General features: G+C 40.7%; 1 protein-coding gene across 1 annotated transcript in view; it reads right to left on the bottom strand.

Moving 5' to 3' along the window:
- slit3 (slit homolog 3 (Drosophila)) overlaps positions 1 to 25,064 on the bottom strand; it is a 224,590-nt gene that overhangs the window by 191,764 nt on the left and 7,762 nt on the right. Inside the window, exons 2-4 of the mRNA XM_063876692.1 lie at positions 17,423 to 17,494; positions 11,930 to 12,001; positions 6,469 to 6,540 (exon numbers count right to left, since the gene is read on the bottom strand). Of these exons, the coding sequence (XP_063732762.1) occupies positions 6,469 to 6,540; positions 11,930 to 12,001; positions 17,423 to 17,494 (216 nt within the window). The remainder of the gene's footprint in view (positions 1 to 6,468; positions 6,541 to 11,929; positions 12,002 to 17,422; positions 17,495 to 25,064) is intronic.

Raw genomic sequence — 25,064 nt, 5'->3', positions numbered from 1 at the left:
ATACCCCTGTCTGAAATCTTTGTACAGCACAACTGTAAGAAGCCTATTAAAGGTTCATTACAATTGCCATGAAATTGACTTTCTAATGGAGAAATCTCACTGGAATAATCCGGTTTGATAATCCCCCAATCATATTAAAGATGTAGGATTTCTATTGTTGATGATGTTGTGGAAGTCAGGTGATAACAACAACTGTATCACTTTTAATTAAGTTATATCACCTTTTGCAAATCCCTCAGCTTATCTCGAAATCATTAACTGTCTCTTTCTTTGCCTCACTGTTGCTCTCTCTCTTGGTTTTCAGTATCTGCAGCGTGTATTTATCTAAATATGTCTTGGGACAAAATCGCACTGCTGTTTAGGCTGTGGGAACACACAGGCACACACAAATAGAGACACACCTACCAACAGACACAAGCTGCTAAAAGGAGCTCTATTTAAGAAAAGCTCTGGTCAGGTTTCCTCTGAAAAAGTCTTACCTTCCCTGAATCCCAGGAAATGTAAGCATTGGCCCTGTGGTGCAGCTCCATCCCTGAGCCTATGAGCCTCTTTGTGCAGCTTCATGCTGTAACTTACTGTCATTTAAACCTACTGGCATATGTCTGCAACAGTAATGCTTAGTATGACATTAGGATTGAAGGTAAGTAAGATTGATTCACTGAAAAACTAACACACAGTGTACTGCTGTGCATGGGTCCTGTGGTGCAGCTGCGTGTCAGGCCCTACAAGCGTTGTGGTGCAGCTGCATACCATGGTTTGTACTTCTGAGTCACGTTTAATTATTAGGAAGTTTTGTCGTGGGTGTGTGGTTTAGTAAAAATTCTACCATGCATCCATGCATCCACACACACACACACACACACACACACATACACACACACACACCCACACACACACTTCTGCATCCAGAGCTTGTGGTGAAATCAGCGGGAAAGGTGGCATGAGTCAGATAAACCTACTTGTGTGTGTGTGAATGTTTGTGTGTGTTTGTGTGTAAGAGAGTTTTTTGTTTCCCGCCAGCACCCCGTGGCGTGAAAACAAAACAGAAGGCCGAGAGACCAGTGACGAAAAAACAACGTTATAATACCTGACAGCAATGCAAACAAAAGAGCTGTTTGTCCTGTGTGTGTTTAACAGAAAAAGAGCACACATGAAAAAAGAGGAAAAAAGGGAAAGAAAGTCAATGAGCAAACAAGCCTATGATGAAAAAGATGAGACACACATGAGTTCAGGCAGTTGGCGTTCCCACCAATTGCGACTGAGGCCTCATCTATAGCAGCCAATCACTGGACGCACAGAGTACACCCACTTCCTGTAACACTAACCGTAACATTCCAGCAGGTAAACTATGGCAGTCGCCTCTAAATGGACAATTAGCCAAGATTAAAGGCAACCTCCTCGTCTTTCTCCATTAACTTAATTAGGAGGAAAAGACATCTCAAATGACCCCCTGCTCCCTTCTGCCCCCCACCCCCTCTCATTCCTCTCTGTCCAGCTTCTTTTCCCCTGATTTAACTAGTAAAGTTGTGTTTACAGTACCTGGGGAGGGTCCACACTTTCTCATCTGGGAGCTCCACTGAAGCATTTACAGGTGCCTTGCTCAAGGGTAACCTAACGGTGAGCCTGTCTCGTTACATCCCCTCATCAGTGTGAGGGGTTTGGACTGGCAACCATCCAGGGCGTGATTTGTTGATTGTAACACACTTGCCGCTCATTTAACTTCATCCCTAGATTCACTTCCCGACAGCTATCCGTTTTCATTACCTGCCTTTAGATACGATTGAACTTCTTAGGGAATGTATCATATGCTGTGATCCAGGCTGGACCCTATTGAGTGAAGTTTTAGAGATTAAGCACGATTCTAAAAGGACGCATTGATCAAATGAAATCCTTCACCAGCATCCCTTGGGACAGGAACCTCTCCTCCCATTAAGCAACTAAAAACAAACAATTTAGGCTGAACCGGGGGTGTTGCTATCACTGCTGTTGCACATTTAAAGGATGTACAGTAGTAATATATATATATATATATATATATATATATAGCCACGGAAAAAAATAAGAGACCACTCCAATTTTATACATTTATCTCTAAATGTATGGCAGCCATTCCAGTGTCTGTAGAATTCGAGCAAAGAGAAAAATTGCCAGTAGTTTATAGAATACAATAAAAATAAAAATAAACATTTAACTCCAAAGACTTACCTATAAAAAATAAAACAAGAGAAACTGATAATGCTGAAGTGGTCTCTTAATTCAGCTGTATATTAAGTAACATTTGCTGATTTACAATAAATACCAATTTTGTATAAAATGTTTAAACACTGCGAATAACCCAAGTGTGAAAGAGACCTGACAACCGAGTGTTTCCTTTATACAACAACATCACGTAAAATATACAAAAGCCTTGCATCCTGACAGCCAGACAAGGCTTTTACTTCAGTGTCAGTTAATGTTGAAACATGTTCAAAATTCTACTCCTATGTAAGATTGAGCATCTGAGGCCCTCCTAGTGGTGAAGGAGAAGGGGAAATATCTCTCGAGTCTGACGTTAGTCTCATTTTTCTTCTCCGTCGCACCCGTCTCCTCTCATGCAAACCAATCAAGTGTAACATGAGCAGCTTTAATGGGGGGGGGGGGATGATTCTGCTTCATGAGTATCACTGGCAGTAAACCAGCGCTGGTTCAGATGCACAGTGGGGGCCCTGCACGCAACAGACCCGCACACACTTTCACAGGCATGCACACATAAAACATGCGCACACACGCAGCAACTACCAGAGCAGAAAGTGAAGATAACAGGATGAGGCTCAGTCTGGGTCAGTGTTATTAGACAGGAGACTAGCAGCCATAGAGTCACTTAGCAAAGTAAACCTCACCGATACGCTGTGATGTGCACTGGTGCAAAAAAGCCCTCAAACCCAATGGCTTGCATTTTCCATCTGAGCCATCATGATTGTTGCTTTTCAAACCAGAAATTCATTGCTTTTCTAGTAAATATATTCAACTCGGAGCTTCATCTTCAGTGTGTGTCTGGGTGCATGTGCTGGGCGACCACAGTCTCTGCAAACTGCGGGGGGATACGACCACAGACTGCACACACTGAAACCCACAGACTCCAGTCCACAATCCATCTATCTCACCAACCCTATCTTTGTTTTCTCTCTCCCCTGCTGAGCACCTAGTAGGGTCACTAGGACTCCAGTGGCTCCATCCATCTAGCCACCAGCATCCGTTCATCCATCCATCTTCCTCCTTTGCATGACCTCCCCAATACCTATCGTTCATTTGTCTTCGTCAGGCAGTACACACGTACCGCTCAATTACAACATTTTCCAATGAGACACGAAGCCAAACTCCTTGATTTTATCTTCGAATGATATGCTTTCTTCATCTCGCCAGGATACAAGACTTTGGTAAAAACTATTATCCCGCCTGATACCTCTTGCCTTCATCTCCCACCCTCCTCAAGCCTCCGACCCATGCCTTTTTTCCCTTAATGCTAGTCCAGCTCCTTCCTTCTCCTCCCCTCTCCAAACCTCAGACCACAGGGCTTTAATAGGAGGGTTAAGAGGTAATTCCTATCACACTGCCATCATTTAATATCTAACCAAGGCTGACAGAGAGGAAGGTTACGAACCCAAACCAGAAAGCCACCAGCAAACCTCCCTGTCTCCTCCTTCTTACTCCCCTGCTGTTTTTCTCTCTTTTAGTCTCCCTCCCTCCAACTTTTGCTCTTTTCTCTTGTCATTCTAGCTTTGTTTATCCTTTTCCTGTCTTTCTGTCTTACACGCTCTCTCCTCAACATACCTGGCTTTTTACATTGCCGCCACTTTGAGAAAAAAGCAATGTGGATGTGATAAAAGAACCCAAAAATATGGAAAAGAAAGACGAGAAAAGTGGAAAGAAGCAAAAGCAGGAGGAAACTGAAGACACTGTAATTAAGATTGTGCTGATGGCAAAGTAGGGATATAAAGAACATGAGATTTATAATGTTAAGTTTGGATCACGTTTCCCCCTTTCCATTCTCGTACTGAGTTGTCGAGGGATCTATAGGGATCCATATTCGACCGGTGATAAATAAGAGCTATCGAGACCAATAACAGGTTTTATAGAAGAGTAATACAGGCGGTAGTGGAAATAAGACTCACTCATGGAGAGAAAGGGTCGCGAAAAAGAGGTTAACAGAGTGAGAGTGTGCATGATGGAGTGTGTGATTGAGTAAGTCAGTTTGCATGAGATTGCATCCGTCACTGTGTGTTTCCCTGATGTTCACATGGGGGGGGGGTTAGACTGTGTGTGTGATCCTGGAAGCCACAGTTGACGTAAATGACAATTTGCTTGCAGCCATAACAGTCCACTTTGCTGTCTTCAGCAATACATCATGCATCACCACACATATATAAAACACACGATCGGGCTTAAATAGAGGTTTCACAGTGTACACCCCGCTGAGACGATTTCATCTCTCTGTGGTTTTTCTGCCAACACACGAGAAAGCGCTGGAGAAAACACAATTTATTGTCATCATCATAAACCACCATTATTATTATTACAGTAATTGTTCCTTTACTCTGTTTCAAAAACAGTGATGTTATTGAAAGACATTCTGTCCAAATTTACCATTTCATTTCGCTTAGTAGATTGTAAGCCTAAAGGGCATGTCATCACTGTCCAATGAAAACAAAGTATTACAACACATCTACTGTTTATGTTATAAGAAAAACGTTGTATATGTTTGATGTTTTTTTCTGCCTCACAAATTGGAGAATTTTCTGAACCCACAAAACAGCATTTCATCCATGAGTTGAGGAAATATGGAGATACTCAGTTTTCTTTGGACAGCTATGACCTATATTTCACTGAAGATGAAATAAATTTTAATGTTAAAGAAAGTATACTGCGGACAGAAGAGGCAATGTCCTGTAGATTTCAGGGTTTATTTGAAATAAACTGTCTGACTGTGCGTCTGAAAGATGGCTGAGAAAGTGTGTCAGTCGCTCTGTAAACAGGACGGCAACAAGAATAGATTTTAATGGAGTCAAAGGTTAACATAAAAAAAACTAAAATAGTGTCCAGAATCTCCTCCAACACTCCTGCTGCAGAGTTTATCACCAATCCTTGTCATCTGAATGGTCTTAACAATCCTGCTCCACCAATAAATCACTTAATCTGCTACTTCCAGGCAAAGCTTTAAAACTTGTATCATGTATTAAGTCATGTCTTGGCAAAAATGTGAGCCCTGGGTGCTTTAAAACATTTCTTAGGACGTTTTTGATATATTCAAACACATAATGAACTGCAATCACTCTGGGTCACTGCTGCAGGACAAGCTGACTTTCTTCTTTCTTTAGGCTACAGGTATTGAGTTAGTGACTCTAAAAAGCTCATCAGTGGAGTATTCCTGCAATCTTTGTTGATGCCATCCCTTGTTTGATCTCCTAAACCAGCTTGAAATTCAATAATGCCAAAAAAGACCATTCACAGAAGAATATACTTTTACAAGATAGAAATGTTATAGTAGCTTCCCAGGCATTCTTCCTCATGGAAACAGTATAAAAGAAAGTGAGGGAAGTGAGAAGTTTAATGTCCCAGTGCTGGTATTCCCTATCCTAACACCTCACACATAAAAACACACTGACTTCACATGCAAACACACTGATGCAGAGACCGTATATCAAGGTGAATTACAGGCACACATTTACACATATATAATAAATAAGCTCAAGAACGCATACAAACAAATGAGTGCCCACAAATGAAAAGCAAGCATGCACTTGAGGCATGTGCACGCACACTTACACGAGTGCCTACCTCTAGTTTTATTTGAAGGCAGTCCAATATAAACAGCCATAAAGTTTAGAAGGTGTTTCAACCTTCAACCTAAGCTGACAGAGACTCTCTGCGGATAAGAAAAATAGAAAACCTAAGTGGAAAGAAAGAGTACAGACAGAGAGGGGAAGGAAAGGAAACAGGGTGGGTGAACCGACGGGACCGAATCAGAGAGGGAGAGAGAATGTCTGGGAATGTGGGATGAAAAAGAGAGAGAAGGAGTGTAAGTGGGAGGCTCTCTGCATCAGTATGACCTGCTCTTACACTCCGAATGATCTGGGAAAACTCCATATTCCCCGAATAAAAATTCCTCCTAGGTCCAAGCAAAACATTCGCTCCAGGCCCACTTTCACGTCTGTAAATTGTGCGCGCACACACACATACACACACTCCTTTTCACCTCACCACAGGGGCACAGAGCGGCACTGTGTCACATGGAGCGGGACTTGAACCCTCCACCTGGATAAAGGTTCTGACATTGCACTGTTGCCATGTTTTCAAATGGATCATGTAACACATCAAAAGAAGACAGACAAGGGCTGGGGGAGAGTGACAGGCGGAGAGAGCCAGAGAGAGAGATGGGAGATTTTATGAAAGTGGGATGGAGAGATGGAAAAATGAGAAAGGTGTACTCACAGTCGTCCGAGTTTGGGGTTGGACTGGAAGAGAAGCTCTGGGAGGAACTGGAGTTTGTTTCTGTTCAGGCGACTAGAGGGAAAAATGAAATAAATATAGTTAAATTCACTTTATAAATCTCAAATGCAAACCTCAAAAAGGGCAAAACCTAATAAATCACTCAGACTCATGCTTTGTGTTGACTGATCTATCACTAACCAGGCAACTGGATCACCTTGAAGGTCAGCGGGTTCACGGTTCAGAGGTCAAACTCATGGGAATGTCTGCCTAGCTTCCTGTGATCGTGACATACAGGCTATCACGCTGTGTTTAGCTCGTGTGTCAGTTACAGGTTATCGTGCTGTAAGCTCTCCGAAGCCAGTTATCAGTATCATTCCCGTATGCGCTTTGACCTGGGAGTGAGAGGAGGAGGAAGTTTGGGATCCTGGTGTCTTCCAGTCATCTACACTCATTTGTGTTAGATGACTCAAATTTGGGAAATCTATTTGTCACTTTATGGAAAGAAGAACACCATATGATCCTTATGTGTCTTGTGAGAAAAATGGACAAATGCATAACTTTTGTACAAGAAGGAAATCACATTTCTTGTTACCACAACTAAAAGCCTGCCTAACTCTACTGTAACAAATCTGAGAGGTTTTGCAATCTTGGATCCAACCTTTTTAACAAGCCGTTTCAGGTAGATTTAGCCAAGAGTACCATATTGTGAAAAACGCCTGAGATAAACTATAAAAGCTCTTCAGATTCAAAAAGTGAGAGACTTGCAAAGCTGATATGTGAAAAAGCGATAGAAAATATGGGGTTTTGGCAGATTCATGCATGGATCAAACACCATGTAATGCTTGAATTGGCTTTCAACAGGGGGATCGGCCAATCAAGAGGAAGGTGGTAGAAGTTCAAAGGCTGGTTTTGTAACAAAAAAAAACACTTATTTATTCAACAAAAACTTGAAGACACAATAGTCTGGCTTCCATTAGTTTGCTGATCAGTAACTATATTATTACAAAACGTAAGTCAAAGATAAATCTTACTTGAGACCATCTGAACACAGTGTTCTCTAATTTAATAGTCTCTGTTCAGCATCACCAACTCTGTGGTTTATTAGTCTTGGTTTTTTTTCAAACGTTTTATACAACTTGTTGGGGCATTTCTCCTATAAAATGGGACTGTTTCTCAACTAACATCAAATGAAAACATCAAATTGCTTCCTGAATTTGAATAAAAAATACAATTTCTCGATTGATTGCGTTGCACTGAGCATGAAATGAACACATGGCAGTTATTTACAGAGAAATGAGTGGCAGAGGACGATGGAGAGAGTGACAGAACGGTGCTGACCAACAGGTAGACATGTGTGTCAGGGTAATGTGAGAGATAGAGTGTTTAATGCTGAATTATGTGTCTAGTGGTGTGTGTGTGTGTGTGTGTGTGTGTGTGTGTGTGTGTGTGTGTGTGTGTGTGTGTGTGTGTGTGTGTGTGTGCAGACAAGGGTGGGGTTGGCTGCAGAGGAGATAGATGAGGACAGCGAGAGGAGAGGGAGTGAAAGTGTTATCAAGCTACCAAAGCTTTTGCTGAGAAACGAGGCGTGGAGGGGAAAAGGAGGGTGGGGGGTTCACGGGGTCACAAAGTAGAATCTGTGCTGGAGAAGACACAGACACCAACCTTTTCACCCCTGTGATAATGATAATAAGTCCCTGACTTTCACTTCTGTGTGCTCCAACGGAAAGAGAGCCGCTGTCCAAAAAACAGATATCCACCATTTGGAATAATTGACCCTTGCTCCTAGGAAATAACTGCTTGTACAAAAGTAAAGCGCGAGATCGGCTTCTGTTACAGTTATGAGTCATTTTAAGATGTTTTATAAAACTGTTTTGGTTTTTAAAAGAGTCCTTTGTGAGTTTTCAAATAAAAATGACGAGTTTCTTCTGCTTGGAACATTTGAAATATCACCAGACCACAAGTCAATAAGCACTATATTTGTTAAATTTGGAAAATCCTACGTATTCGTCAGAATCACCGTAAAGTCCAGCGGAAATGGTTTGGACACTTAAGACAGCTCATCTCAATAGACCAATACCAGAAAAAACCCCTTGTTTTTTGCAAAACGTTCATCATTAAAAACCTAACATAAAACTCAAAGTCAGTTATATTTTGCCGTTTCCGTCCAAGTCCTCGTTTGTTTCTTTAAATGACCACATGCGATGACCATATCCATAACTTTATATTTCATGTGTCGACACCCATGCATGTCTAAACGCAAGGGGATGACTAACTGAGATCCATGTTTTTCACATTGTGACGCCATAAATCTCACAGACTCAGCACTGCGACCTCTCACCTCTAAACTCTCACCCTGACAGCCCCAACATCAGAGACCCTGTCAACTAAGCATTTTAAAAAGCATTTCACTCATTTTAAGAGAAAAGTATAGATCTGGATCATTTGTATTATCGCTGCTACAGCAGAGTGTTTCTCTTTAATGTCTTCAACCAATGAAACATTTGAAAAATACTGAAGGTGAATAAATCTGTACACACCATGTGATATGTTTAATAGTCATTAAGTTGTTGGTCTTAGATAAATGAAATAATGTCATGAGGGAGTTTGGACTAACAGCTATGTTGCTGCCTAATCTCTTCCCTACACTGACCCCTCACCTATGACCCTTCCTGACACACCGCATTAAAAAGCCTTTTAACATTAAAGCCGCCCTTCACCTCTCACTTTCACTATCAGATGTGTGATCTCCATTTAGAGATAAGATACACATGTTGCTGCCAATCCACATTTGCTATCCCCTGTACTCAATTAACTGTTTTTGTCCTTCTGTATGTCTTTGTCACATGTCCTAAAAACATCTTCCCTCCAAACTCTTGTCTTTATGGAAAATTATATCTTTGAATCTTTATATTCCCAAGTGAAACTGGACAAAACAGATCACCTTTTGCAATTTTTAAGCATTAATAGCCATTGGGATACTGTCGAAGCACAATAGGGTCAGACAGAAGCAAATATAATAGCCTAAGAATCCGACATTATCATATCAGTGAGGAAAGTGGCAGCTCCTGTCTAAAACCAGCCATGTGAATTCAACACTGTTAAGACAACCAAGTCCTAAGTTTAGAAATGCTGTGCTCATCAGTTGAAGACCATCAATATGGCAGCTGCAATGTACAGTGGGGCAAAAAAGTATTTAGTCAGCCACCAATTGTGCAAGTTCTCCCATTTAAAAAGATGAGAGAGGCCTGTAATTTTTATCATAGGTATACCTCAACTATGAGAGACAGAATGAGAAAAAAAATCCAGAAAATCACATTGTAGGATTTTTAAAGAATTTATTTTCAAATGATTGTGGAAAATAAGTATTTGGTCAATAACAAAAGTTCATCTCAATACTTTGTTATATACCCTTTGTTGGCAATGACAGAGGTCAAACGTTTTCTGTAAGTCTTCACAAGGTTTCCACACACTGTTGCTGGTATTTTGGCCCATTCCTCCATGCAGATCTCCTCTAAAGCAGTGATGTTTCGGGGCTGTCGCTGGGCAACACGGACTTTCAACTCCCTCCAAACATTTTCTATGGGGTTGAGATCTGGAGACTGGCTAGGCCACTCCAGGACCTTGAGGACCTCCTTCGTTGCCCTGGCGGTGTGTTTGGGATCATTGTCATGCTGAAAGACCCAGCCACGCTTCATCTTCAGTGCCCTTGCTGATAGAAGGAGGTTTTCACTCAAAATCTCACGATACATGGCCCCATTCATTCTTTCCTTTACACAGATCAGTCGTCCTGGTCCCTTTGCAGAAAAACAGCCCCAAAGCATGATGTTTCCACCCCCGTGCTTCACAGTAGGTATGGTGTTCTTTGGATGCAACTCTGCATTCTTTCTCCTCCAAACACGACGAGTTGAGTTTTTACCAAAAAGTTCTATTTTGGTTTCATCTGACCATATGACATTCTCCCAATCCTCTTCTGGATCATCCAAATGCCCTCTAGCAAATTTCAGACGGGCCTGGACATGTACTGGCTTAAGCAGGGGGACACGTCTGGAACTGCAGGATTTAAGTCCCTGGCGTGTGGTTCTGGGATTGTTGCTCACCATTCTTGTGATCATCTTGACCCCACGGGGTGAGATCTTGCGTGGAGCCCCAGATGGAGGGAGATTAGCAGTGGTCTTGTGTCTTCCATTTTCGAATAATTGCTCCCACAGTTGATTTCTTCACACCAAGCTGCTTAACTATTGCAGATTCAGTTTTCCCAGCCTGGTGCAGGTCTACAATTTTGTCTCTGGTCTCCTTTGACAGCTCTTTGGTCTTGGCCATAGTGGAGTTTGGAGTATGACTGTTTGAGGTTGTGGACAGGTGTCTTTTATACTGATAACGAGTTCAAAAAGGTGCCATTAATACAGGTAACGAGTGGAGGACAGAGGAGCCTCTTAAAGAAGAAGTTACAGGTCTGTGAGAGCCAGAAATCTTGCTTGTTTGTAGGTGACCAAATACTTATTTTACCGAGGAATTTACCAATTAATTCATTAAAAATCAGACAATGTGATTTCCTGGATTGTTTCCCCCATTCTGTCTCTCATAGTTGAAGTGTACCTATGATGAAAATTACAGGCATCTCTCATCTTTTTAAATGGGAGAACTTGCACAATTGGTGGCTGACTAAATACTTTTTTGCCCCACTGTATGTTACATCGCCTAAAGCCACCTTTAAGAAAAGCTTTACAAATGTTGTAGTTTTTTTAGGGGATAGTGTCTAACAATATGCAGTGTTGATCTCAAATTTCGTTTATGCCCACAGGATCATATCCGCTCTGCAAGCAGAAAAAATATAAGCGCATCCTCCTGCAAAGCTGTCTGTCTGTCATCCCTCCAGCACAGTCATAAACATGCAGGTGTGTGTGTGTGGGAAGTGTTGTGTTGCGCACTGACACCTTGATTCTGTTGACTAGAGCCTTGGTGTGAGCTGAGGACACACACACATTGTCCAAACCAATATCACTGAGAGATTCCAAGGTTGTGTGTGAAGTGAATGCACTTGGGTATCATCCAGGTTCACTTCACTTGTGTGTGTGTGTGTGTGTGTGTGTGTGTGTGTGTGTGTGTGTGTGTGTGTGTGTGTGTGTGTGTGTGTGTGTGTGTGTGTGTGTGTGTGTGTGTGTGTGTGTGTGTGTGTGTGTGTGTGTGTGTGTGTGTGCTTCACAGAATGGTCAACAGCAAGTCAAATGTGTTTGTATGTTTGGTGAAATGGAAAATCTGTAGCAGTCGGTAAAATATTTGCATGTGTGTGAAGTCATGTTTGCTGGCTTGCATGTAAACATATTTTGGGATGTTTATGTGTGTGCATTTTCGCACGTTGTTTTTTTACATGCCTAAAATACCTTCAGTTTGCATTGGCTGTTTAGCCTGCACTGCTTCTTTTCTCACACACACAGCAGGCAGAGTAACCTGGTGTACTTACAGTCTTTCTAGCAGTCTGAGGTCTTGGAAGGCTCCTCTTTCCACGACACTGATTTGGTTGTCCTCCAGATGCCTACAGAGATGGACATAAAGACACATGAGTTTAAAAAAAGAATGACGTTGAAAGTTCTTATCATATTCAAACAAATCCATTAACGATGAGACTCAGCAAAGGATGGCAGTCCAAGAGAGAAGAGCAAAAACAGTGTCTCAAAAAACCTATATAGCTGCAGGAGGTATTCTTAAAATATATTGAATGTATATTTCTCTGCAAGACAATGATGAAATTGGGAATACCTATCCCCATCCAGCTTTCAAGGCTGACCTGGAGGTTCAAACCAAAGGAAGAAACACCCGATAAATCTCATTTTCTGGAGCGTGCAAACATCAGCTGCTTGCCAGAGGGAAATAGAGAGATTTCAAACATTGAGAAAGACATTTGCCCTTTTCATAAAATGGTTATATAAACAAGGAATCAGTGCAGTGAACAAATGAATCTGGCATCAAGCAACAGTTTGAAAAGTTTAAGACATGAAGCATTTCACAAATGTCACAATGCAGTGAGCCAAAACAAACAATTATCAACCCATCCCTCTTCCACCCCTCGGTGAATATCTTCTCCATTTCTCATCTGCTGCCCCCAGTGTTATGCATATTGCTCTCTTTCTCTCCTGCTCTGTGTGTTGTCATGATCTAAGGCTTTCCAGATGGGACAGTGTGAAGGAGACCGAACATCTCTGCAGATATGCATGTTTATATTATTTTCTGTCTGAGGATGTTAAGAGTGACATCTCCTGAGAGACAGGATGGGACGGGAGAGACAGAGGGAATAAGTGGGTGATATGAAGGGCAAAGGGAATTGAAGGGAGAGAACAGAAAGAGAGGAAACAGAGACTTAGGGACCCAGAAAGAAGAGATGGATTGAGTGAGAGGGATTTCAAAAAAAGACAGCAAAAGCCAAGGAGGACTGAAGAAGCTGTATCACAAGAGATGATGTCTGGCCTGTCGTGTGAACTTTGAATTGTTTTGGCATGACCATCCCTAAAATATTCTTTCAAAGAAAATGTTTAGACATGCAGCTGTTTTACAGCCATTAATCTGTGGTTTGTCATATTGGCGCATTTTACAATCACACAGAGAGACTGTTGGCCTGAAGCGCGCACTTGGCTGAAAGATAACAGACTCTCAAACAAGCATTCATAGACATGCACATAATTAAAAATCTGTGATATACACACATGTACAAATGCATGCATATCACTATCTGCTGTTTTCAACCAAAAAAACAAAAAAAATGTTTGTGCAAACAGAGAGAAATCTTTAACGCAACGATCTGGGTTACATTTTTTAATTCTATTTGATGAAAACTTAAATTAATCACGCAGCAGAACCGATTTATTTTTTTTTATATATATATATCTTATGGGGATTTTTGTGTAAAATGATAATAGAGTTTGCAATTTCTTTCAGATAGTTCTTTTCAATTTTTTTAAACCAGAAATGACCTAAATGAATTGAAAATAGGGGGAAAAAATGTGTATCTGTGTATCTATACATAGATACAAACTATGCCACAGAAAAGTAGTGAAGCTAAGAAAAAGAAGCCTAAACTCTTAGATAACTAAGGCAAACACACACTGACAGCTGCAAATACATATAGACATACACATCCGGCACTGATAAGTAAAGTCTGAAATGTGAGTAAACATGTAAAGAGTAAACATAGGTACAGACTCATACACACGTATACACGCATGCTGCAGAGTCCTGACTGCATTCATCATAAATTAAAGTCCAGGCAGCTTTAACCCAGCTTGTTTATCGTAGTCTAGCTGCATGTCTCTATCCTGATAGAAAGGCATATCTCGTAAACTCCGGGGAAAGCTAAATCAATACATAACTTTGAGTAACTATCTGACTTTATTTGTCCAAATGAGGGATCAACCGCATGCTGATTTATTGAATGAAGTTTAGAAAGGCAGGGGATTTAAAGCCAAACACATGGTGCGGTGAGTCGGTGCAGGCATATTGTTCAGATGAGGTATCGTTCTTGTATTGGTCTGTATCAGGAATTAGTCATCAACAGGCACACGGAGAATGAAAACATGTATTGATTTCATATGTGTGGGGCCGGGTGTTTCTAATCACGTTTTATTCAGTTTAGCAATCATTACACAAAGCAGTGATGTCACGCTACCTGAAGGGAAACTCAGAGCACTTGGCGTCTGAAGCTAATAAGGAAATGCTTGAGGGGATATTAACTTCACTTGTTGTTTACACACAACGGGTGTAGCCACATTAGCTTTCCCCGGCCGAATGTTTAATATCAAGCACAAGTTTTCACCTTTCTAAATTTGTTTGAAATTACTCAATTTTGCTACAGTCTGGAAAACATCTCACGATTAAGGCTGCCAAAGATATAAGGCTAAGTGTTGTGCATGCAGTACGCATGCCGACCTGTGTTTCTGATTATCTGAAGGTCTGGCCCCTTGGATTTAAGAGGATTTAAACTGCTAGATTGGATTATACGTTGTTGTTTTTTATAATAAAAGATTAAATATAGTTGAATCTTAATGAGATTACAGTGATCAGGGTGTTGCGATTAGTTATTATACTGTATATGCTTATACATTTAAAATAGCAGAAAAATGAATCCAACTGCAAGTATCAGGTGCTTCTTTTGTACAAACTAGATCACTTAGCATCTGAAAAACCCACCTGATATCCAGTTGTTTTGGTGAGGTGTAAAAGAAGTAATTTATGTGATGTGTGTGAGAAATTCTACATTACGGTATAAGGCCAGGATGTGACCACAGGTATCGATGAATAGGATTTTCCCCAGCTATTACCGTGCCCTGGGAGGTTACGTTGCCTTCAAGTACATGCAAACTCTTTTTCCAATGGGATGCATGTATGTAGTGATGCCAAAACTGAGATGGTGTATGTGTGTGTGTGTGTGTGTGTGTGTGTGTGTGTGTGTGTGTGTGTGTGTGTGTGTGTGTGTGTGTGTGTGTGTGTGTGTGTGTGTGTGTGTGTGTGTGTGTGTGTGTGTGTGTGTGTGTGTGTGTGTGTGTGTGAACCTTTCTTCCATTTCCCAAGCCTTCTCCTCCCCATTTTTTTAAAGAGATTTAGAGTGGGGAAATGTCACAGCAGTTTATCACCAACCACATGAAACAAGCTGCTGGCACACCACACGCAAACACACACACTCTCTCTCTCTCTCACATGCACACACACACATGTCTATTTCTCACCCTCTCAAGTGCACAGGATAAACACATAAATACACATAAATAAAAGGTCTCTCTGTCTTCCTCTATATTGCTCTAACACATACATAACACACACAGATAAAAACCTGACACAAAGGACATCTACCAAAACTCCCTCATGATCCCTGCATGTTATATTTAAACAAATGCACTCACAAATGCAAACTCACACACAAAGTTCTTTCCTCTGCGCAGTTTGTGCTGGGAGTTTATTTTTATCTACCGGTCTGGTTAAAACGGAGTGAGGAGGGAAGCTGCATGCAGCCAACGGTGATTATAGTTATTATAGGCCTAACATACACACATACACACTCACACACACATACACACACTCACACACACATGTAAGCCACTTGAAGCAGAAGAGTAAGAGAGCCCTTAACGTCAATTAGGACAGCTGAGAGAAGACGAGGAGTCACACTCTGCTGACTGCGGGTAACATCAGCAATGACCTTAGCATGTTATTGGATTTTCTTTCTCCCAGAGGATCAAAGAAGACAATTCATACTTTATGATAAAAGAAAAAGTAATTTTGCGGTGGTTACTGTGTTTAATGTTTAGTCTGTAGTCAGAAAATTGAGTAATAATTTGCTTTGAAACAGACCGGCGCACAGCCATGCTCAGCTAGCCCTCTGGTGAGGCCCCAAAACAATTTCTGAACAGACAGTAAATCACAGTGGTTGGATCCACCAGTTATGACACATCTTGTTAGTTCAGGCTGGACACGCATCATGCTTCAAGAGGGGCTCTCTTTTTGGCTATATACAGAAGAAACAATAACTGTACAGGGAACTCGACACCTTTCAGTGTATAGTACACACAGTAGGGAGTAAGTGTTTTATGTGGGTATCCTGTGTAATGCATTCTTCAAAGAATCTCAAATTCCTATTTTAGTTCTGATATGATATCAATTCTGATATCTCTGGATTTCCTAGTATTGCAAAATCCAATCACATGTTTTAACTATTGCTCATAGACATACGGCAAATTTTGAGTTACCTTATCTTTTCTTTTACTATTTCTAATGAAGAATGACTCAAAGTTTCTTGCTGAAAAGTGTCCAGAAATGTTGTCATTTTGTCAGCAGTTTAATCACTGCACACCATAATATCCGCACCAGTTTAACATCTTGTTTCTTGTTGAACAAATAGGAGTCTTGCTGCTTGTTCCTGGCATGTCAGCTCACTATTACTCTATTATTTAACCTCGTAAAGATTCAGTAATTACGAATTCAAGTCCTTGGATTAGACAATTGCATTCTCTCCTGCTCTGAAATCCCTCATTAGGTTGGGAAACCTTTTATAGAGACATGTTTCCCCTATAGCCATATACAGGCCTATTAGGTAAATATAGCATTTGCCTAATTGCTCCAGCATGGCAGTTTTTTGTTAATGGGATTCCTTGTAAAGACACAAATACAGAGTCACAATGAGGGGAAAAGAACGAGCTCTTAATGGACCTGCTGGTGCCTGGTAGATTCAACATGAAGGCCTCATACCTGAATGATTAAACAGATCATTTAATAGGATCTCATAGGAATGTTTTCTGATCTGCCAAGTGTGTGGTTCAGGTATGATTATGTTAACACAATTAAAGCTATTAGGCTGAGGCAGGGAAAAGATCACTGCATGGTTAAGCTGTTGGAAATAGAATGAAAATCTCAGTTTAGACCTAGAATTTAGTTTGGCCATATGACATTGTTACACTATAGGATAACAGGGTTAATATTGCTTGATGTTATCCATTTCCTTTGCTTTTTGAAGCTATCAAACATTCATCCGGGGCATGCTCTTTAAGTTTAGTTATTCCATCAGTGATCAAAGAATTACCTACATCTTTTTATCATGAAATAGCCCTACATGCAATTGTTTTGTGAAGCACTTCCTGTCTGTTCCTTCCTGAGCTACATAGATAACAGTCACTGGGTCTAAGACAAAAACAAATCATTCAAAGAGATGTTTGATCAAGTGGCACATCTGATTAACTTCAGGGAATGAGTAATATTCCCACATTTTCTTGTATTTTCTTAAAACACTCATACGAGCAAACTTTACAGAACCGAGACCGCATGGTTAAGGATACGAATAACACGCTTTTTGAAAGAGACCCATCGCCTTTGGATGGAAACCAAATAACAACATAGTTTAAAAACAGAGTCATTTCAGCAGATCTGATTGGTTCATCCCCACAAAACGTCGACATAAACAGAGAAAGAAACTCACAGAATCCTGAGGTTCTTGAGGCCGGAGAAGTCCACTTTAGTGACTCTGGTGATGTTGTTTCTGTTCAAATCCCTACAGAAAGAAACACAAAGGTTAGAAATCTGATTCATCCAATGTAATTGCTAACAGAATTGAGTTTAATTAACAGTATTAACTAAATATCACACTGTGTATCTTGAAAACATGTCCATTTATTATAGGAAAAAGGAAAATCAATAAATGAACATAATTGAGGAACAAATGAGTGCATGTGCGTTTGTGTGTCTCTGTGTGTGTTCTCGCTTATTGAAATTATTGAATGTGGCAGTAAAGGATGGAGCGTGAGAATGCCCGGCAGCATATTAGCCCACACACAAACACAGACACACACACAAACACAGACACACACACCAACACAAACAAACATAAACCAAAACACACAAACACTCGTACCGTTCGGGCACTGGGAATTAATGCATACACACTCGCACAACTACACAGACACACCCACACCCACACTCCTGCTGCTCTGACATTTTCCAGCAAAAAAAAGAAAAAAGGATGAAATTATTTTCTCTTTCCATCATCAGAGTTTAAAAGCTTATCGTGTTTCCTGGCTGTCATTCAATCTGTTTTAACTACGGGTGCACAATGTATGCACACTGCAATATGAACTGACTGCCTGAGTGTGTGTGTGTGTACGTGTGTGTGTGTAGACTGGTTCCCATACGGGTATGCTGTTTATTGAAACGCTGTCGTACTGGAGGAATTAGAGCAAGGAAAGAAAACACACACACAAGAGAGTATAGACAAACAACACACACCGTTTTGTCTCCTTTTTCGCACACGCTGCTCTCCTTCCCTTGCATTGTAAGCTTTCACTTGCCCACACACACACACACACACACACACACACACACACACACACACACACACAGATAAACAGAGTCTGGTTTTGCAAAGGAGACCTGAGTGTGTTTTTCATAATACACCTAAACATTTATAAATCTGATTTGAGACCATATTAGGTTTCAAAAGGCCTCTCCAAGCTGCCATGGCTAGGATCACTAATAAGAGCCATACCCTGGCCTGAGACAGGGAGGGCAGGGGTGGGCTGGGGCAGCACTTCCTATAGCCCAAAACAGGGTCCAGGAGTCCACCAGGGGTCTTTGAAAGGCCTCCAGAGTAACAAATAGTTTCAGTGTTTCATCTGATGCAACGAGACGTCACATTAAAAGACTTCTGATCAAAGAAGCCCACCCGCTCCAGTACAGACAGTAATATAAATCATAAGCAAAAACTAAAATAAAGTCTCAGAATGAGGTCCAAGTCATGTAAGGTTTCTATATGAGGATTCTTGATATGAAAAGAGAAGAATTTGTTTTCCAAAAATTGCAATACAGGTGTCTAGCTGATGACTGTAGTGGAACATTAAGGAACTAAAGAGTCCGATTGGTGGAGACCAAAACAGAGCTTAGAGGAGTTTGAAGACTGGACTTGTTTTTTGTCAGGGGGCCAAAGAAATTCTAATGTCGACCCGTGTCTGCTGGTTTTTATTTGAAAAGATGGTTGCCATATTGAGTTTATAATTTTAAAAAGGCAGGGTTGTGTTTCCGTTCCAAAATGTTAAATAAAACGTCGTTAACTTAAGTTCAAGAATGAGAAGGCCAGACTTTGACTTGTACTAATATATTTTCATTAGGCTAACTCTTTTTCCCTAGAATGTATGAAATATTAATGTATGACCATGTAATCCCAACCATTTAAGTTTCTAACAAAAGCAGAAAATGATTCAAATAAATTAAAAGTACTTCTGCCAAAAAACTGTCCAATTCTGAAGTAAGTATGATTGTGATGCATTCGTTTTTATCACAGATAATCCCACATTATCCAGTGATCCAAGCATTTGGAAGCAGCCACAACATGAAAACACACAAGAAAAATTCATGACGATTTAGAGCTGCATCCATCGCGCCAGTTTATTCAAGAACGCAGATAGGTCTCTGACAGCGACCCTTTTTCCCGTCATCCAGACTCAAAGCTGCTGGTTCTTGTCACACGATTTCACTATGTGTGTAACAATTGCCAGTTCCTGGAAAGCGAGGCAGCTTGATAAGCCTTCTTGGATGTGATGAAAAATTCAATACGGCATTGATTTATCAATTTCAACTTGAGGAAAGAGCTGCTTCCATCATGAGGGACTTGTTTTTCTTTGTTGATTTGTAATTTCAAGTATCCACTCACTTCTGAGTGACTCGGAGGCAGCATCCAATCCCAAATCTTTTTTCCACATCTCTTTACCGCTATCAATCTCATCGTCGCTGCCAACACTTCTGTCAACTGTGTCTCCTTTACTTTTATTCTTCTTCCCTTCATCTATCTTACATCTCTTTTTCCCCAATCACTGCTCTTTACTGTCAATCTTTCAGTCCTTCACAGCCAGCTTTGCCCCCATGTTCCCAGCCTTCCTCTTCCCTTTTTCTTTTCCTCTAATCTCCCTTTTCAACAGTGTCTCCCCCTCTCAATCTCTCACGTTTTATCTCTCACTGTTTCACAGTTGACTAAACACTTTTTCTTCGCCTTCCTCTGCTTTTTTCTCCATCCACCTAATCTCTCCTCTTTTATCTAAATCTTTCACTCGTTTTAAGGTTGGCTACATTTTCCTACGCTTGTGGGGGTTTTTTTTACCCCCTAATCTCTCCATCCTTATCTCCATCTTCCTCTTGTTCACAGTGGAAACTTCTGCTCTCACCAGGGAAACCGCTCTCGACACAAACAAACAGTGAGGAGATGGAGCCAGGTGGAGCGAGATGGCATCACCCTATCTAACCTCCCCGCCCGTTAACTGAGAAATTCAAGGACTCTGCCAGGGAGAAACAAGATGTGGTGTGAAATTAAATGATAACACTGTCAAATAAAAACAACACTAATTCATGGTGATATATTCAGAAATAACAAGGTGAAAGGTATGACGTCTATTAACCTTTATGAGGTATACAGCCTGTAAATAAAATATAATCAAATAATTATCGTCAGTCAACTAATATATTTACTTAGAAATAATAAGCATTTTAATAGCATGTTGCCAATGTTAACACAGCACACTACAGTGTTAACAGACCTGGGAATACTATTTTTGGACCAATATCCAGTGAAGGACTTAATGGCATGTCTTCTTATTTTTTATGTCCAAACCAATTAAAAGTACCTATTAGAGTTTTTACTCCCTTTGAGATTAATATGTATTGAATTTATTTTTACATAAAACACTTTCTCTTGATATTGTCCTGATGTAAAAGTCTTTGGATCAATTAAAATTAAATAGAAATGTCAAGAATGGAAAAGAGTGTATCAGCGAGTAAGTAGTGAGATGTGTCACGTTATAATGGCGGAGCTTTGCACCTGCTTGAATAAATGTCACCGATGAATCAAACACATGTCCCCAATCAACAGTGATGTAAGCACGAGCTCAATGCTCTGCCTGAGATAATGCAATGATCCGTTATGAGCCGTATGCTGCGTTCCAGACAACTCTGAGGTGGGAATTTTTCCAGTTGAAATTTCCAACTTTCTATCTCCAGGCGTTCCAACGGTTGGACGCCAAAATGTACACAAAAGCCATGGCTGATCGTGACAAACTGATGTTTCTTTGGCAAGGGTACACACAATTGAACTCCAAGAAGTGAAGCCTCCACGTTTTAGTTTTTGGCACTTCCCAAAAAATGTTTGTTTAGAGAAGATATATTTCAGAGATTGTTTACCGGAGCCAGCTATCTAAACACATCGGCGACATACGCTATAAAACATTAACATGTAGAACTCTTCCTTTGTTTTGCAGCATTACGAAGAGTAAGTTTGCGCAGCTTCTGAAGCTCTTGAAGTGTTGTACCCAGAAATATAGTATTAACTGCAAAGCCTAAATATAGTGAAATTAAAAAAGAAATCGTTTGAAAGAGACAGTATACAGTGGACTGCTGTTGTAGTACAAAACCATATAATTGTTCTGTAGAGAGCACTTTGCATGAAACCGTAAACGATTTGACAATCTTAGCTAATGTAAATGTCTACAGAGGACCTGAATGACTTCATGAGGCGGCCATTTTTATGCACCTGGTCTGCTGAAGTATGGGTGTCCGACCCACCAAGCAGTAAAGATTAACTTGGCTTTAAATTTAACTGACCAGCTGGCAGTCAGACAACTAACGAGAGGTTCACAAAAGCTCTAACCGCTGTTTCTTTCCATTACATGCAGAGGTAAGGCGCGCATGTGTGTGTGTGTGTGTGTGTGTGTGTGTGTGTGTGTTGGCGACAACGGGATAAGACAAGAATGCAAACAGCAGGTGTTCAGGGAATTAATGTACCATACAACAGACACACAAAGACACAGACAGCTCCCCACCACATCTCACCCCAGACCACTGAAACCAGTGAACCCTACAGTCTGGCTGCCTTGGGACGGAGTACTGCTTGACTTTACATACAAAAACGATTGTTGTGTGGGGGTCTAATTAACCTGTAGCACAGCTTCATTGGTGGCTAAACTACAGTGACTAAGAAATAACACAGAAATAACTCTTAGAGAGGAATGTTTAACAAATGACAGATCAGGTGACGAAGAGCCCCAAGAGCTCAATGGAAGGGAAGGTGGACAAATTGCCTCTGTGGTGAGCTATGAAATATTAATATAGCATGTTCGACGTGGTGGGTCGCTGGTTTGACAGCCGTTTTTCCCTCTATCATGATCTGTCCTGTTTTGGTTTTCTTGGCATTCTTTTTCTTTTCTATCAGGGATAACAGTGAGGAATAACTATTAACTGCTGTAAACAGTTTTCTCTCTCTGTTCTGTCTCGGTATATCTGTCTCTGATACTGTGACATTTCCTCGTTCCACTTTGTCTCTCACTCTATCAGGCTCTGCATCCTTATCTCTCCATCCTTTCCCTTTCATCCTTTGTTGTTCTCCGTCCAACGCTCCGTTTACGAATGCGTTCGCTTCCTGTCCTAATCTCCTGTTATTTTCCACGAAGCTCTCGTACTGCTTCACTTTCTCATTCCCTCTTTCTTGCCCTTCATCATTTTTTTCTCTCTCTAAGATAGGTATGCTCAATTTCGCTCTCTAAATCTCCCAGTTACGCAAGGAATCCTAATTGCCTTCTTCCTTTTCCTCTGAGCTCCAAACTCTACATCAGTCTTTCACCAGAAGCAGGGGGCGGGCGTCAAGCTGCTTCTAAATTAACCTTTGTTGGAGCTGCAATCCATCCACTTCAAATGTTTGATATGGTATTTAGCAACACCTGCCCTTAGTCTGTGAATATAATTGATATGAAGCTTAAAAGGCAGGAACGTTGGTTCAATTGGGACTGAAAGAGTGGCTGATGATCATTGCCATGCCAGAGAGAAGAAGACATACTGTTAGTTAGTGTGTGTGGGGGGGAAAGAGTGATAAAGTGCTATTGAACAATTACAAACCCATTTATTTGTCTACGGTACACAATCATCGCTGGTTACTGATGTAAAAATGGATCGAATCACATCCTTTCAAGTGATCCTTGCCCTAAGTCAAGTGAGTCAACATGTTTTTATTACAGTTAAGATCATTTCAAAAGTACAACATAAATAATGAAATTGAAAGATGTATGGAAAGTGTTCAAAAAGACTGACATGTTTAACTATTGTTTCCATTGCAGACCATGTATTGTCCTACAAGAGACTCTACACGTTTTGGAACATTTCTGGTTTTTGTGGAACATTTGGTCTCCAATGCAGCCGATTACTGCTGTTTTGAATCTCTGTCATATTGATGCTAATCTGAATTGAAATCTCTCCTAGTACAGAACTGCTCTCTGGGAAACACAGCAATCATCACTTGGAGGTTTTGGGCATTCACATCATACACGCCTCACACAGCAAAAATCATCTGAATACATGAGAACAAGCGAGTACAGACACACTCTTACAAGAGGTCCGGGGCCAAATGCACCTTTGGGGACACCATTTCATCATTAAAACCACACATGGCAGGTCATTTTAAGGCTGACATCAATGCTTAATGCACTTAATATTCATACATTGGATAGATTAGAAATGATGCCTTGGTAAACTCCTCAGCAGCACTGCCTTTTAAACCCGTCATCCATCTGTCGTGTGGCTGTACACACTATGAAATGAAATTAAACTCAAGATTGCCAGTAATTAAATTGTTTTGAATCAAAAGTCACCAAGTCAATCAAACCTGGCTACCTGAATTTTTTTTAAAAGCATGCTGCAAGGTCACATACAGCCATCAAAATCTACCAGAGGAGTTTACACAGCAAAAGCAAATGTTTGCCAAAACAATTGAGGCAAAATTGCTCAGAAGACAAAGCATTGCCTGGTGAGATGCATTTACTGCCACTGCAGCAAGATACTGATCCCACAGTTGGAGATACTTTCTTGTGTAGGCTATGCTGCTTCTCGGAAACATTTCTGACATTTGACATTTAACATTTTATCTGGCCAGTGTTCCTCACCACTAGTTTGTCACAATGGGTAAAAATCTTCCTCTGTTTGTAAAAAATAAGATGCTTGGATTATGCTAGATGTTTGGGAGGTCTGAAATGCTAACAGAGATCTTTCCAAAGAAGAGGAGCAGATGATCAAGTAGCTTTAAGTCAGTGAAATATTTTTCCTACAGCAGACAGAAGGACATTTCTTTCACTCCATAAAGGGAAATCCTCTCTGAATGATAAGCAATACAGCTCACTCTGTCTTATCTACACTTTTCTTTTTTCTTATGCTAGTATGTTTTCTCATTCTGTCTGATTCTCTACCTCATTTCTTTTATTTGTCACTCTTTGTAAATCTATTTCACTTTTCTTCTATCTTTTGTTTATTTTCAAGTCCATCGTTCTTCCATCATTCCTTTTCTCTAGCTGCGTATGTCTCTGTCTTTTAAATTAATTGTTAATGCATCTCTTGCCTTCGATATTGCAGGCTGATTGGATAGTGTTGAAATTTAGGGAAGTAATGCATCTTCCCTCAAGGTTTCATCATCCATTGCTTTGTTTTCTCTCTGTAATGATTTATTTCCCTCTCCCTCCAATTTTCTATTCAATTTTCATACCACTCAACCTTACAAAACTCATAGTTTGGTGTCGCTGTTAACCACACAGGCTTGACCACATTAGGGAGTCGCCTGCAAGCATCCCTTTTCTTTTGGAATCGCGAGCCAAAAGGTCTATAAACCACACACTGTATTTGGTTTGCTCTTTTTCTTTGCCGGAGTTTATAGGGCTGCATTGCTTTTGTCTAGATTTACTGCTGCTGCACTATAAGTGAATGGGCTTGGGTGGGGGGTAATTTGGCTGCTGAGAGGCCACTTGTTGCTTCCTAAACAGAGGCCAAGTCAGACAGGAGTGTGCGAAGGAGAGGATAGAGAAAAACAGAGGTTATGATGAACGAAAGACTGAGACATACAGATAAGAGAGAGACAAAGCTTGAAAAAGAAGGAGACACATGCATGCAGTGACAGGCTTCTTCATAAGCTTCCAGCCTGACATAAAACAGTCTGGCAGTTTTTGCTTAGCTGAACATCCGACAAAAAAGGGAAAACACACACCAAGAAAAAAAAGGTCCCTGCAGAAAGGATGTAATGTGTTGCTTTGGTGACAGTGGCCTAACAAAAC

Source organism: Eleginops maclovinus, chromosome 23, assembly GCF_036324505.1.
Source record: "Eleginops maclovinus isolate JMC-PN-2008 ecotype Puerto Natales chromosome 23, JC_Emac_rtc_rv5, whole genome shotgun sequence".
Taxonomy (NCBI): domain Eukaryota; kingdom Metazoa; phylum Chordata; class Actinopteri; order Perciformes; family Eleginopidae; genus Eleginops; species Eleginops maclovinus.
This window is presented reverse-complemented; position numbering and strand designations above follow the sequence as displayed.